At 59.5% G+C, this 14,036-nt stretch overlaps 1 protein-coding gene across 1 annotated transcript; it reads right to left on the reverse strand.

Moving 5' to 3' along the window:
- Nucleotides 1–5,753: 5,753 nt before the first annotated feature.
- GALR3 (galanin receptor 3) lies at nt 5,754–12,155 on the reverse strand. The gene is made up of 2 exons (XM_004437839.2): nt 9,701–12,155; nt 5,754–9,033 (listed from the first exon to the last, which is right to left on the reverse strand). Exons 1-2 carry the CDS (start codon nt 10,057–10,059, stop codon nt 8,265–8,267), a joined length of 1,128 nt encoding a protein of 375 aa, XP_004437896.1. The 5' UTR covers nt 10,060–12,155; the 3' UTR covers nt 5,754–8,264.
- Nucleotides 12,156–14,036: the final 1,881 nt, after the last annotated feature.

Here is a 14,036-nt window from a genome sequence, read left to right on the forward strand (position 1 = left end):
TCAGATCTGAATTGAACTCAAGGAACCCAGCTGTTCCCCAGACCCTGAAGAAAAAGGCTCTCTGTGGGTTTGAGGTATAGGCCTGGGGCTGCCTCCAGGACCCTGTGCAAGGGGAAGCCGAAGGCCCCACCAGGTCAGCAGGGTTGGGGAAGGGGAAGTGTTGTGGTAGCCCCCAGACTGGGGAGGGAGGGCCAGGGGAAGCAGTAAAGTCTTTCTGTGGAACTCAGGCTGCTGCTGCTGTGTGTGAGGTGGCTGCCAGCTGGCTGTGTGCTGGGGTGAGGTGGAGAGCAGGGTGAGGTGGGGAGCAGGGTGAGGGGGAGCTGGGGAGCAGAGGGAGGTGGGGAGCAGGGTGAGGTGGGGAGCAGGGTGAGGTGGGGAGCAGAGGGAGGTGGGGAGCAGAGGGAGGTGGGGAGCAGAGGGAGGTGGGGAGCAGGGTGAGGTGGGGAGCAGAGGGAGGTGGGGAGCAGGGTGAGGTGGGGAGCAGAGGGAGGTGGGGAGCAGAGGGAGGTGGGGAGCAGGGTGAGGTGGGGAGCAGAGGGAGGTGGGGAGCAGGGTGAGGTGGGGAGCTGGTGGGAGAGGTGCAGCAGGCAGGGAGGCTTTTCTCCCTTCCTTCCTGTCCATGTTAGTAACTCCCTCCTGGTGAGCCTGCCCGCTCAGGCCCGGGGTCCACGTTTGAGCTTGCCCTCCCACAGCGGCTCAGCCCCTTGGCCCGTGGCCCCCTCGGGTGGGGCTGGGCCGAGAAGAGTCCAGGGCAGTGGAGAGGCAGGGGCGGGAGGCAGTGGACCTCAAACTCGGGTGGGCACCCTCATGGGACCTGCTTCTCTGGTCTCCCCCCTACCACACAGGGGGCTGATCACCCTGGAGAGAGTTGAGGCAAGGTTTCTCAACCTTGGGTCTAAGGGGTTCAATTAACGGACCCTTAGAGAGGTCTGAACCCCCTGAAAGGATACAAGATTTCTTGTGGAGAGTGTGCATGTGTGTTTCTGATAAAAGGGCCCATAGTGTTCATTCTCAGCAGGGTCCAGTCTCAGAAAAGGTTAGGAACTCTTGCTACAGTCTTTGGGAGCAGATAGATGGGCACTTCTGGGACCGGTTATTCCCTAGGGCAGGCTGGTTTGTATTGGCAGAGCTGAGGGGTGGGGCATGCTGGGACTTTGTGAAATTGTGAGGTGACTGCGTGTGTTTGTAGGACAGGCTGACACAGACTCGCTAGCTAACTAACTCCTAACAAGTCCTTGGCCTGGACCAAGCCATCCCCACCTGGAGCGTGGCGCGCATCCTTGCAGCATCCTCTATTCCTCTGGTGTCTCACCCACACCCTTCTGGCCCTGTAGCCATGTAACCATGAGAATGGGCCACTGGGGCAAGTGAAGGGCTATTGTCAACTCCCTTTCTGGCCATGTAGACAGTGAATGAAGGGCTTGACACATGAAGGTTGCTTACAGGCCGGTCAGTAAACACCTGCCAGACATCCAGGCAGCCAGCCAATCTGTTTCACTCCATTTCCAACCAGGATTTTTCTGCAACCCCAAATCTGTCTGAAGAGCCAGCCAGTTAAAGTCAGCCCCAGACATTGGAGTGAGTCAGAAAACACACAAGTGGGCCCTGAGCTGGCTGGGCAGGGGCAGGATGGAGAACACAGAGGTTGCCCGCCAGGAGTTGGTTCCTTCTGTTACAGCTGCCCTGGCAGTTCCTGAGTTGCGGGGGATGTAAGGAGGGGGACGTGGGGGCGGCAGGAGGAAGAATCCCTGCTTGGCCGTGTCACCTTCTGGGTCTTGACACCTCACGTCTCATTCATGTTTAGAGAGACGAAGTGAGCACTTGCTCTGCGCTAGCCAGTGTGTTAGCTGGGGACATGACAATGACGGAAAAGACAACATCCTGGCCATAGCCCATGGCAAACGGTGTTAAGTGCTTGGAGAGGAGCAATCACAGGTTCCCACAACCATCCGGGAGACAACTGGCCTTGCCGCTGCCTTTGATAGGCAAGAAAATGCAGGTTTGCCGGGGCGACCCAACCAGGCAGCTGGGCTGGAACCTGGGCCCACCCCCAGAGCCCATGCTGTTCCTACCCCACCTAAAATGAGAGCCTCTCAGAAACAGTTTCCTAAAACTAAGGGCAACGACATCTGCTGAGCTCCTGCTGTGAGCCAGCGGGCCCTTTATACAAGCCCTTTGACTTAGTGTTTGCAATAAAATGTTAGGGAGCCAAGGTAGGGAGCCAGCATTTTACAGATGCAGAAAACTGAGGCTCCGAGAGAGTAATGTATTGAGGTCAGATAGCTGTGCGCAGGGCCCAGCCTAGGTCTACGGAATCTCTGCCAAGGTTTCCAAAGTGCCAATGTCCTCAGCACTCCTCGGACACAGTCAGTAGGAACTGACAGATCTTACTAAGTGAACGTCCCTGTCTGTGTGACCAGTCTCAGGTGTGGGGAGGGTCTGGCCCTTTCCTTGCTGAGCACATGATGCAGTGTGCTTGGTGGACGAGGCGTGCACCTGTCACCTGGTGAAGAGAAAGGACAGTACGAGGTGACGGGGCTGAGCTGGGTCTGGAGTGGTCCTCGCTGATCTTTGGTGGCTGCCTCAACTATTACAGGCCGTCCCAGGTGGTCAGAGAGCTGGGTGGGTGGAGGGAACAGCATGAACCAGGCCTGGAGGCTGGAGGACAAGCACCAGCTGGCCGTGGGACCAGGAGGGTGAGAGGCTGGCCAGGGAGGGAGGTGGGACCAGGCTGTGGAGATCCTGAGGTCTAAAGATTTGCCCTGTGGCAGAAACCAGGTGAGGCAGGCTGTCACCTCCACCTGGAGGTCAGATGTATCCTTACCCAGAGCAGGCACCACGAGCTCTGGGGAAAAACCCCTCTGGGATAAGGCCCCTACCCACCAGGGCTGTCTGCTCCCCAGGCTGCTTCAGGCGCTGAGCCCAGGCCAGAGTTAGGAGGTCGGGAAGCAGGACTGATGCCCAGGTAATCCCAACAAAGACCCTAGCTCTCCCCAGCTGTGGGGCCCAAAGAGAATCACAGCCCAAACCCCTGCATGCCGACTTTCAAGCTGACACTGAGGCCTCAGTGCCTGAAGGGAGATATGATCAGCTCACTTTACAGATGAGGAAACAAGCTCAGAGAAGCAAAGGAGTCTTTCCTGAAGCCCCAGACCAGGGGCCAGAGTGTTCTCTTGTCCCTGTGACTGGCCCATGCCAGCCTGGTGAGTTTTTCCCTCGGGAGGATGGCACGTGTTATAGAAGCCCTTGGCAATCAGCACGCCCAGAGGGGCAGAGGTGGGCAATCCAACCTCAGCTGGATTGTGAGGGTTTGGATGGAGACAAAGATCTGCCTGGGAGAGCCCTTGTAACATGGCATAGGGCTGGCAGCAGCCAGTGAGCAACCCAAGGCGGTCTGCCTCCTGTGGGGCGTGGCTCAGACAGCCCAGTTCCACAGGAAAGGAGGCACAGAGAGGTCAGAGCCATGAAGTGCAGAAGCCAGGATTCAAGAGCCATGAAGTGCAGAAGCCAGGATTCAAACCTGACAGTGCCGCTCAAAGGCCATGCCGTGACTCCTGCACTATGCCACCTCTCTGAGTTGACCTGGCAGGTCCACCAGGTGCGCAGGCCAGCACCCTGCCCAGCACCACAGCCATCCAGGGCACCCCCCCTACTCCAAGCTGGCGCCCTGGTCCCTCAGCCCTCCTCACCACCCTTCCTCCTGCTTCGGGCTCATCCCCAGAGCCTGGGCCACTAAAACAACCTGGCACCAAGCAGATGCCTCAATGAATCAGGGTCCTGTCCTCTTAAACCAGAAACAATTCCACCCCTGCACAGCCTGTCCCTCTGGCCTCACGCCATCTTGGATCCAGCTGGTGGCTCACAAATGAGCCCTGCATCCGGGCCGAGGAGCTGATGTTCATTAATAGGAAACCGCGTGGTGGTTAATTGGTATTGATGTCCCCAGGTGCACACCTCAAAGCTGATAGATGACGCTGTTCCTGCCAGCCTTAAGCAGGGAGGGGGCTTGGTTAACATGGCTGTGCCAGGGCTCTCACCTCACCCGCCCTCCCCAGGGCTGAGTTTCAGCCCTGGTTATTGTTGCTACACAGGGCGCGATGGGGGGGTCACCTTTGCACATTGAAGTTCCTCCCTCCCCTTCAACCGACTCCCACTGCCTCTTCTCCCTAAGGACCATGGAACCGAGATCAGACAAACCTGAGTTAGACCCCAGCTCTGTTTTGGGCCAGCTCTGTGATCTTGGGCAAGTTACTTAATCTCTCTGAGCCTCAGTTTTTCCATCTTCAAACTCTAAAGCTGATGAGACACACGTTCCAGGGCCAAGCACAAGCTTGAAACATAGCAGATGTCCCCACCGTGTCCCCTAGGCCCCTCAGTCTCAACATGTTCCAACCAAGCTCAACATCTTCCCCCCAAAACCTGTCCCCTGCCATCCCCACTGCCACCCTCAATAGTCAAGCCAGAAGTCTGGGGTGTCATCTGGGACACCTCTTTCCTCCCCCCAACATTTAATCAAGTCCCAACAATTGTACCTCCCAAATGGTTGTCCCGTCTGTCCACGTCTCCCCACCCACTGCCAACGGCTTGGATATCATCATCTCTCTGGATTCTCACAGCAGCCTCCTAACTAGTCTCCTAGCCCCCAGTCTCATTCTGCTCTCCCTCCCCAGGAAACCTGCCTTGCAGACAGAAAGAGTTCCCTCAAGAGTCAATCTGATCAGGTCATTCTTTTGTTTCAAACCTTTCAGTGGCTCCCCATTGCCCTCAGGACAAAGTACAGTCTCAGTTCCAGACAGGACTTACTGAATCCTTTGCAACTGCCCCCTAACTCTCCCACCTCACTTCCCATTGGGGCTCCCGTATACCCTGTTCCAGGCCCTCGGTGCATCATGCTGTGCCTGACTCCAGGTGACCTGCGCACATGTTCTCCCATCGCTCCCCTCTCCATCTGCCCTGATTAACTCCCACTTCACAACTTGGCTTGGGCACCTGCTCCTCTAGGAAGTCTTCTCTGCCAGCCCAAGCTGGTGTAGGGCCCTCCTTTGGGCTCCCACAATCCCCTGTGCTTCTGTCTTTCTTTCCTGCAGGAAAACCCTGTACCTAGTAGGTGCTCAGACATGAATGCTGCAGGCCCATCCCTAAGAGGTTTGCACAAATAGGAAGGTGAGAGGGCTGCAGAATTCAAGCCCTCCCTCCTACTAAGAGGGGCTCCTTCCCAGGAAGCCCAGACTGCCTCAAGCCTAGCCCGAGACTTTGCAGGGGGCTCAGGTCAGGTGGGTTCTCCTGGATCCCATGGGCAGTGACCAGGGCTCATTCAGCCTCTACTCCAGCGCCCATCGTCTGCCTCTGGCCTTAAAGGTCTCGTAGCCCTCTCCTAACCAAAGTATTACGACCATCTGCTCTTCTAAGCATTTCATTTGCCCCCTGAAGCAGACCCAGGAGGCTTGGGGACCAAGCCCAAGCCCAAGCCCAGTAGCAGGCCATCAATCTTCCTGCCAAATCCATGGCCAAGGGCTCACAGAGCAGCCTCTGGATTGGGCTCCTCAGTGCCAGCCTTGCACCTCCAACCCAGCCTCTACACAGCAACCCCGGGGCTTTCTGACCACACGTCTGATGGGGCCCCTCCCCTCCTAAAAACCTCCAGTGGCATCCTGGCCTGCCTGAACTCTGGTTCCTGCTCTCCAGCTGGCCCAGGAGCGCATGTGTGCTCGCTGCAGCCACCCTCCTGGCCTCCCCGCCCCCACCCTGCCCTGCTTCAGCTGCACCAGCCCACTTGCTGCTCCTACCTGTACCCTGCCTTGGCACAGGCTGTTGCTCCACCTGGAGCTCTTCCCACGTTTTTCCAGGAAAATGCATACTAAATGTCACCTCCTCTGGGACTCCTGCTTGGGTTGCCCAGGAGAGCAGGAGTTTCCTCCTCTGTGCCCTTTCAGAACTGTGTGTTCTCTGTTAGGGCCCCATCACACAGTGCTGTCTTTGCATCTGTTGGTAGTTGGCTCTCCAGCTGGACTGAGAGCTCCTGGAAGGCAGGGACCAGAGCAGACTCCTGCCATCTCTGTCTTCTCCTCAAGGCCCAGCTTAGGGCAGGCACTCACATGTTTGGGGGATAGAGAAAAGAAGGAAGGAAGGAAGGGTCGCATCTTTCCTTCCCCGGCACCTCTGTCCTCACGTGTCAGATATCTGCTGTGCTCCCCTCTGGGCCAGGCTGCGCTGTCCTCCGTTAGTCGGGGCCTCTGGGTTTCTTTACCTGGCTCCAATGGGCCAGAGAGACCTGCTTCAGAAGCAGGAGGCCTTGGAGGCCAGCCAGGGGCCTAGGCAGTACAACTGTCCCTCTGCCAGTTGAGCAGAGACCCAGGCCACTGTGGAGTGCTTCCACTGGCCAACCCCTCCCCGGGGCCCAGAGTTTCATGCAGGTTCAGACTCTGGCCCTGCCACTCCCTGGCTGGGTGATCTTGTTTCCTGCCTGTCCTAGAAGGCTATTCCCAGTGGGTCACCTGTCCGTGCCCACAGAGGGGACTGTGGAGGAGCAGCGGCCCAGCTGGGTGGCTGGACTGACCACAGCATACATCAACCCCAGGAGATTCTGTTCCTTACTTCTCCTTTGCAGGCACTCGCCATTGTCGTGCAGTGAACTTTGGCAGCTTCTCTTAGATGTTCTCTGGACACTGCCTGGGCTGCCGTGCGAGCCATCTTGGGCCAGTTAGGATCCCAGCTCTGCCGCGAATGTGCCGCTTGGCTCTGGGCAAGCTACCTCACCTCCTAGAGCCTCAGTTTTCACTTCTGAAAAGGGAGGTAATATCCCTTGCTTGCCAGGGTTGGCGCGAGGCACGGATGAGCCAGTGGCAGTGTGAGTGATGGCCACGGGGAGACGGAGGCCATACTGGGTGCTGTGGAAGTGGGCAGCATCACACCTCCTCCAGGACACACTCCCCCTGCTGCGGGGAGTCAGCTGTGGAAACCATGTAGCGCTGTGGGAGAAAGAACACTGGACCAGGCGTCAGGCCCTTGTGTCGGGCCCTTGAAGCAGTCGCTCCCTCAGCTGGGTCTCAGCCTCCTCCTGTGACGGGTGACTGCCACTCTGACCCCTAGGTCTGTGCAGGTGGCAGGCAGTGGCAAGGACTCAGCAGCTGCCTACTGTCAGGGAGGGGTCTTCCCTGGGTGCCCAGCAGCCAGGAGGTATGCTGGGGAGACACGGAAGCTGAGAGGTCTCAGGCCTTGGCCAGAAGCTAATAAACATTGGCATGTGGTGAGGGAGGGAGGGAAGTGGGCGGCTCTGCAACCATCGAGACTGACTTCTTGGTTAATTAGGAGGTTTCCACAGCCACAGACTACCCCAGCTGTGGGCAGGGACAGGGAGGGAGGGGCCACCGAGGCTGCTGGGAGGCCAGCTGGGGCCTGAGTGTGGCTCAGTTTCTCTCCTGAGCCAGGAGCACGAAAAGGCTGAAGGAATAATGCAGGGGGTTTGGGTCAGGCAATGGACCCAGGACCCACTGGCCTGAGTACCTGAACAGAACTCTCTGAAGGAAGGGGGCTGGAAGCGCCCTGAGGTTTCCGGGGCATCCAGTCGAATGTGGGGAGCTGTAGGTTTGGGGAAGAGGGCTGATGCCCAATCAGGAAGAACCAAGAAAAACCTTGGAAACCATGGAAACCGAGAGCAGAGGCCCTAGAGGTGGAGGAGGTTCCACTGAGCAGAAAAAGTTGGACAGCAGTGGGTCTGAATCCAACCTCTGTCAAACACTAGCCATGTGACTTTGTGCAAATCACTAAACCTCTGATTTTTCATTTCTACATCTATAAAACGGAACTAATTATACCTTGCAAAGCTGTTTTGATAATTAGACTGAAGAATGTAGCACCGCACAAGATACATAGCGAGTGCTTAATAAATATCTGCTGTATTAGCTGCTAGTGTTAAATTACCCAGGCCAGGGCCTGGAAAGGAGAAGAGGCTTGGTAAAGGGTGGTGGAGGAAGCAGGGCCTAGAAGGTGCTGGCGGAGTTGCAGGGATGGGCAGAGGGACTGCCCTCCTGCCACACTGGCTATGGATAGTCTGAGGGCTGCGGAGCCAGGAGGCTGTGCTTGGCTAGGTGGACCCATTTCCACCGCCCAGGGGTGTTCAAAGGGCTGGAGCCCCAGCTCAGCCCCTGCTCCTCAGAGGGCTCCTAGTGTTGGCCCCCATCCCCTAGCCCATCCCCTAGTAGCGTCCTGCCCTGGGGTAAGGGGAATGACACACGGACACCCAGCAGAGTGCAGGCGGACAAGGTTTATTCCCATCCTCGGGCTGACAGGGCTCGCGCAGCCTCTCCGTCGCGGGCAGGCTCCCCCCCGGGCTGCCCGCCCCAGCCGCTGCCCGCCGGCAGCCTTCCTCGAGGCCAGCCGTCCCCAGGGCAGCCGGCAGGGCCCGAGGACGCCGGGCCGATGCGACGGAGGGCGCGGCGGGAGCCCGGGGGGCAGCGGGCGCGGTGGCGGCGGCGGCGGCCGCAGGGCCACAGGCGGCGGAAGCGCGCGCGGAAGTGGCGCGAGGCGAGCGCGTAGACGAGCGGGTTGAGGCAGGAATTGGCGTAGGCGAGGCAGTGCGAGGCCAGGCGGCAGGCGTAGGTGGCGGGGCTGAAGGCGAAGCGGCCGTACCAGAAGCAGAGGATGAGCGCGTGGTGCGGGCCCCAGCAGAGGGCGTAGAGCGCGGCCACCGCCAGCATGGCGCGCCCCGCGGCTCTGCGCCGGGCCTCCGCTGCCGCGCCCGCGGGGCCCACGGCCGCCCAGAGGAAGCGCAGCGCGCGCCCGTAGGCCAGGCTCACCACGGCCACGGGCAGCAGGTAGCCGGCTGCAAAGGTGGCCACGTCGAGGGCGCGCCGGCGCGCGTCCTCCCAAGCGGGCACGCAGAGCTCGAGCGCGCCGTAGCGCACCGTGCCATAGTAGCTGAGGTAGGGCGCCGAGAAGAGCGCCGCCAGCAGCCAGACGAGGCCCACGGCCGCGCGGGCGTTGCGCGGGGTGCGCAGGGCCCGCGAGCGCAGCGGGTGCCGCACGGCCAGGTACCTGCGGGCGGTCGCCGGGTCAGCACGGCAGGCGGGCGGCCCCGCATCCGCGCCCCCGCGTTGACGCTGCCCCGGGGACCCGTGGGCCGGGCGGCCTTGATTCCGCGTCTGAACGGTGCGGGGGACCGCGCGCCCTGCCTCGCTGGGTGGTTGTGAGGACTGAGGGAGTTAACACACAGCGCTTAGAGCCGTGCCCGGCCCCTAGGAAGGCTGGGTCGGAGGCTGAGAGAAGTGACTTGCCCAAGGTCATCAGCTAGAGTGTGAGCCCGGATTTGACCCCAGGTTTCAAGCTATGAAAGCAGGTATGACCACAACCTGGGCCAGGTGTGGGCGGTAATAAAGTACTGGATGAATTCATTTGTGTTCTTTTTGCCATTCATCTCACTCACAGAGCACCCGCTCTGTGCCGGGCCCTGTGCTGACACTGGAGGCAGAGATGTCCTCCCGAAGCTCACAGTGGCGTTGGGGGGAGGGCAGGATGGTCTCCTCAAGCACGCCCTGCAGGTGCCCAGAGACTGGTTGGTGGGGAGAGAGAACTGATCCCTCCCTCCCTCCCTCCCTCCCATCTCCCTTTTGGGTCCCTCATTCTCTCCTTCCTATGGCCAATGAGAACCTGTTCAGGTCGGCCCTCCCCAGCCAGGCCCAGCCAGGCCCCGGGCACAGCGCACCTGTCCACTGAGACGGCGGCCAGCGTGAAGCTGCTGGCGTACATGGTGAGGTAGATGAGCAGGTGCACGGCCTTACAGACGAGGGCTCCAAAGAGCCAGGCGTCCAGCGTGTAGATGGCTGCCTGGAAAGGCACGCAGCACAGGATGAAGCAGAGGTCGGCCACCGCCAGGTTGAGGATGAATAGATCTGTAGTGCTACCTGGCTCCTGCCAGGCACTTGGGCTGGGCTGCAGCAGCACCGCCAGCACCAGCCCGTTGCCCACTGTGCCCAGCAGGAAGATGAGGGCAAAGACCACAGGCACTGCCACAGCCCCCACACTCCCTGGGCTGTCCAGCGAAATGTTCTGGGCATCAGCCATCTCCTCATCAGATGGGCACCTGGGGAAGAGAAGCTGGAGTTCTCAGGCAGGAACCCCCAGCTCTGGTCACTCGACCCAAGGGTCTAGTTCCCTCAGCCTGCGCCTGGCCAGGTCTCCTGGGCTGGAATTTCATGGGGGTGGGAGTTGGGGAACAGAGCTGAAAATCATCACTGAGACCCACTGTGCAAGCTGCTGGCACCATCACATTGTTTTCTGGGGTGGGTTTCTCAGTTTCCTATGGAACACCCCCATAGCCCAGGGCGTGAAGAGCTGATTACAAAGTTGATGGACACCGCCAAGCAATGATGCAGGTAAGACACAGGCAGAGCAGGGTGAGGACATGGCAGATGGGGGGAGGGGCAGCTCCACCCCCAGAAGCTGGTATATTTTCCTTACTTCTCAGTGGGGACCTGAAGCTCAAGAAAGACTCTCGGACATGGGTCATGGACTTCCATCCGGCTACAAGCTGTAGACTCAGGTGACATCCCTGAGTCATTGGAGAGTCCAGTCTACTGAGAGCCCCACAGGGCACAGCTGGGACGACCATATAGGCCACTGCCCCTTTGTTGCACATGAGGAAATCGAGGCTCAGAAAGGGGACATGGGAGGCTAATATCACACTTTGAGTGGCAGATCCGGGGCTGTTGCCAGCCTGGTACCCTGACTCCCAAGCTGGAGTGCTCATCTGAGAGCCTGTAACAGGTGGTGCCTCTGACAACCTGCGTGTGTGTGCGTGCATTTGTGCAAGCTGTGCCCACTCTCACCCCTGCCCCACCCCGCAGCCCACATCGATTGCTACCTGTGGATCCCCCTGCCTGCCTGGGACCTCTGGGGTGGTGGGACAAATTAAGGGCAAGGGGGACCAGGCAGGGAGGAAGGAAGAAAGGTGATATCTGCCTCCCACCAGCACCCAGCATGCAGCAGACCCCCAAAGCCCAGGATGGGCAACACCCACCTCAACCCTGGGCACTGGGCCCCCGCTCGATCCTGGGTGAACCGGCCAGGCTGAAGCTGCCTCCTGGCTCAGTGGCTGCCCCTTGGTGCCTCTCTGCAGGTACAGGTCTGCCTCCCACTTCTCCCTCTTCTCCTTTAAGGCCCCTCCTCTGCTGAGCTGGACTTGTGCACTCCCTCCGGAGTAGCCTCTGGCCACCTCCTGTCAGTCCCTGATTGCCCCCAGAATGCATGCTCTTCTGCCTGGCTCTTCTCTGCCTCTCTGCGTTGCTTCTCTTTCTGCAGCGAGTAACCCATTGATCTCGCTGAGACTCGCTTTGTAGTTAACCCCTCCGTGCCCAGGGCCCAGCCCATTCGTGGCACTCCCTCCTGTGGCCCTGCCTGATGACTCCACCCCCTGTCCTCTCCCCTCCCTGCTCCAAGCAGGGCTCCAATCCAAGCTCAGAAAGGATTCCTAGTCTCAAATGGGGTGTCCCAGGCTAGGAAACCAGAATATGAATCCCTTTTCTAGACTTCAGATAGGACTCCTCCTCTGGACCCTGAGAATCCCAAGACCCATCAGCTTCCCTAATCTTGTTCCAGGGCTTCAGTCTGGCTGGAGATCAGAGGGTTTACGTGTCATCCAGAATCTGGCTTTAGCCAGAGAGCAATGGGGAGCTAGTGAAAGTTCTAGAGCAGGGACATGACCTTTTCATTTATTTTGTAAGAAGTTTATCATGGCCTAGGGTGAAGGTGGAGAGAGGGGTAGCAATTTAATGAGTGATCTGTTAGGAGCCTCTTGTCCAGGTAGGAGTCAAAGAGGTTAAGAGGCCTTGGTGAATGGCTGTGTGATTCGGTTGCGGGGTTCTGGCCTGGACCTCTTGGAGAAGTGGGTCACATGGCCAATTGCTTCCAGGGGGTTAGAAAGGCCAGCACCTGGGGGGCGAGGTGCATTAGATTTAGCAAAAAGGAGGTTGTTGGTAAACTGGACAGTGCAGTGGAGCAGAAGGCAGTCTGCAGTGAGTTAAGGGAGAGAAGAGGCGGTAGGGACTGTGTGCGGAGTCTATCGAGAAGCTGGGAGAGTGGGAGGAGTGTAAAGGCGAGTCTGTGAGAAGGAAGGGAAAATAGTTGGGGTGGTGGGGAGGGTGACGCTGATGAAGCCAGGACTTGCATTCAAGGCCTGAGGAACCGGGGAAGAGAACTTCAGAACTAGCTCCTCGGAGGCCCTGGGATTTTCACCAGTGCGCAGAGGGGCTTCTCTGATGTCACCCATCCCAGATGCTGTACCTCCCCGAATTTTTGGAAGCAGAAGACTCAACTGAATTGAAGATATTAGGAATCATACCTAGACTCTGCTAACGTAAATTCAGAGCTATCAGAACTGAATTAAGGAGTTAGAACGTAGAATCTTATGATCACTGAAGGGCAGAACTGTAGGATTCTAGATTCAGCGTGATTCCAGACTTCAGAATCACTGACAATTAGAGGCTCACAACCACCCTATATGAAAGCAAGGCACTTAGACTCCCAGAAGCCTGGACACACCAATGTGGCATGTCTGAACCCTGAAAGTCCCTGATACTGCCCTCCCTCCCCTTGGGAGTCCCCAGCACGCAAGGCCCCTCCTTGTCGGGGCTGGGATCTGGAGGGGCTGCGGGCAGGACTGGGGCAAAGAGCTCCCAGCAGCGGCAAGGCTGAGCGCCTGATATGACAGCAGAGGCGGAGGGAAGGCCGGAGGCACCCATAGAGGGCTCCGCCGTGGGGCAGGCAGGACCGGCGCGCCCCTGGCGCCAATTCCTCCTCTTGCTCCAACTGCTGCTCCTGGAGCGGTGGCCTTGACCCCGGCGCCCGACGCAGAAGACGTGGCCTGGCGTGCCCGGGGAGCGGTCCCCGGAACCCCCAGGATGCATAAGTGCGTTTGATCCGCGGCTGGCCCTCGGGCCCCGCGCGGGCGTCCAGCGACTACCAGTACGCGCCCAGGGCGAAGCACGTGCGCCCGGAGCTGCTGCTGTGCCTGCTGTCGCCTCCTACCCCTCCTGGCTGGCGGCAGACCGGGGCCGGCGCAGCTCCACAATCTGGGCCGGGAGCTGGCCAGTGGCGCGGCGCGCTACCGCAGCAAGCTGACCCAGGATGTCGCCGCGATGCTGCTGCCCACGCTGTCCACCGGGGAGCTGCACGAGGCGGCGGCGCGCACTCAGCCCCACTGCCAGGTGGACCTAGCTTCGTGCCGCCTCTCGTCAGCCTGAGTGGATCTGGGCCCGGTGTCCCGGCCCCACTGGGTACGCTGCACGGATTGCGACGCATCACTCCGCGGCTGCTCGTGGCCGCCCGGTACGACCTGCCGGCCTGCGCAGACCACGCACATCAAGCTGCTGGCTGGGCCCGGTGGCGGCCTACAAGCATTCATGCTGCACATGTGGCCACAGCAGCCCCCTTTCCTGGGCTGCATCCCCCAGCACCCCGAGCTTCTGGACCCCCGCCTCAAGCTCCTCCAGGTCACAAGCTAGGATTCCCAGAATCCCAGTGTCAAGATCCTGCAGGATTGGGCCAGAGCTTGCCCAGATCGTCCACGCCGAGATGTCCAGGCTAAGGCGAGGGCTAGGGGTGCAGGGCGGCAGGGATGTGGTCCTAGTTCCCCCTTGTTAGTGAAGAGCCTTTTCAACCTCCCTGCCCTACCTCCAGCAAATGACAAGCTTCCCAAGGCTACAGCATGCAGAGGCTGGAGCTGCGGTGACTCAGAACCCATCCCCCACCCCCACCAGGTGCCCATAAGGCTGAGTGGGTAGGGCAATAGAGAGAGGAGGACCAGGAGCAGCGAGCTGTTGTGGAAGGGGCCCTGCCCGCCAGCCGAGTCCAAGGCCTGGAGTCTGGAGAGGACGGGGCGAGCCGGCGCCGGTAGCAGCCGAAGCCTGAGCTCACTGCGCCCCCTGGCGGCTGACAATTAGGGGAGTAGGCCTCGCCCCAGGTAACAATATAACATCCACTCTTGATAGTGGAGGGAAACTGAGGCACACATAGGGGATGGGGCCTGACCGGGGCCACAGAGT

Source organism: Ceratotherium simum, chromosome 25, assembly GCF_057802395.1.
Source record: "Ceratotherium simum simum isolate JZ-2026a chromosome 25, ASM5780239v1, whole genome shotgun sequence".
Taxonomy (NCBI): domain Eukaryota; kingdom Metazoa; phylum Chordata; class Mammalia; order Perissodactyla; family Rhinocerotidae; genus Ceratotherium; species Ceratotherium simum.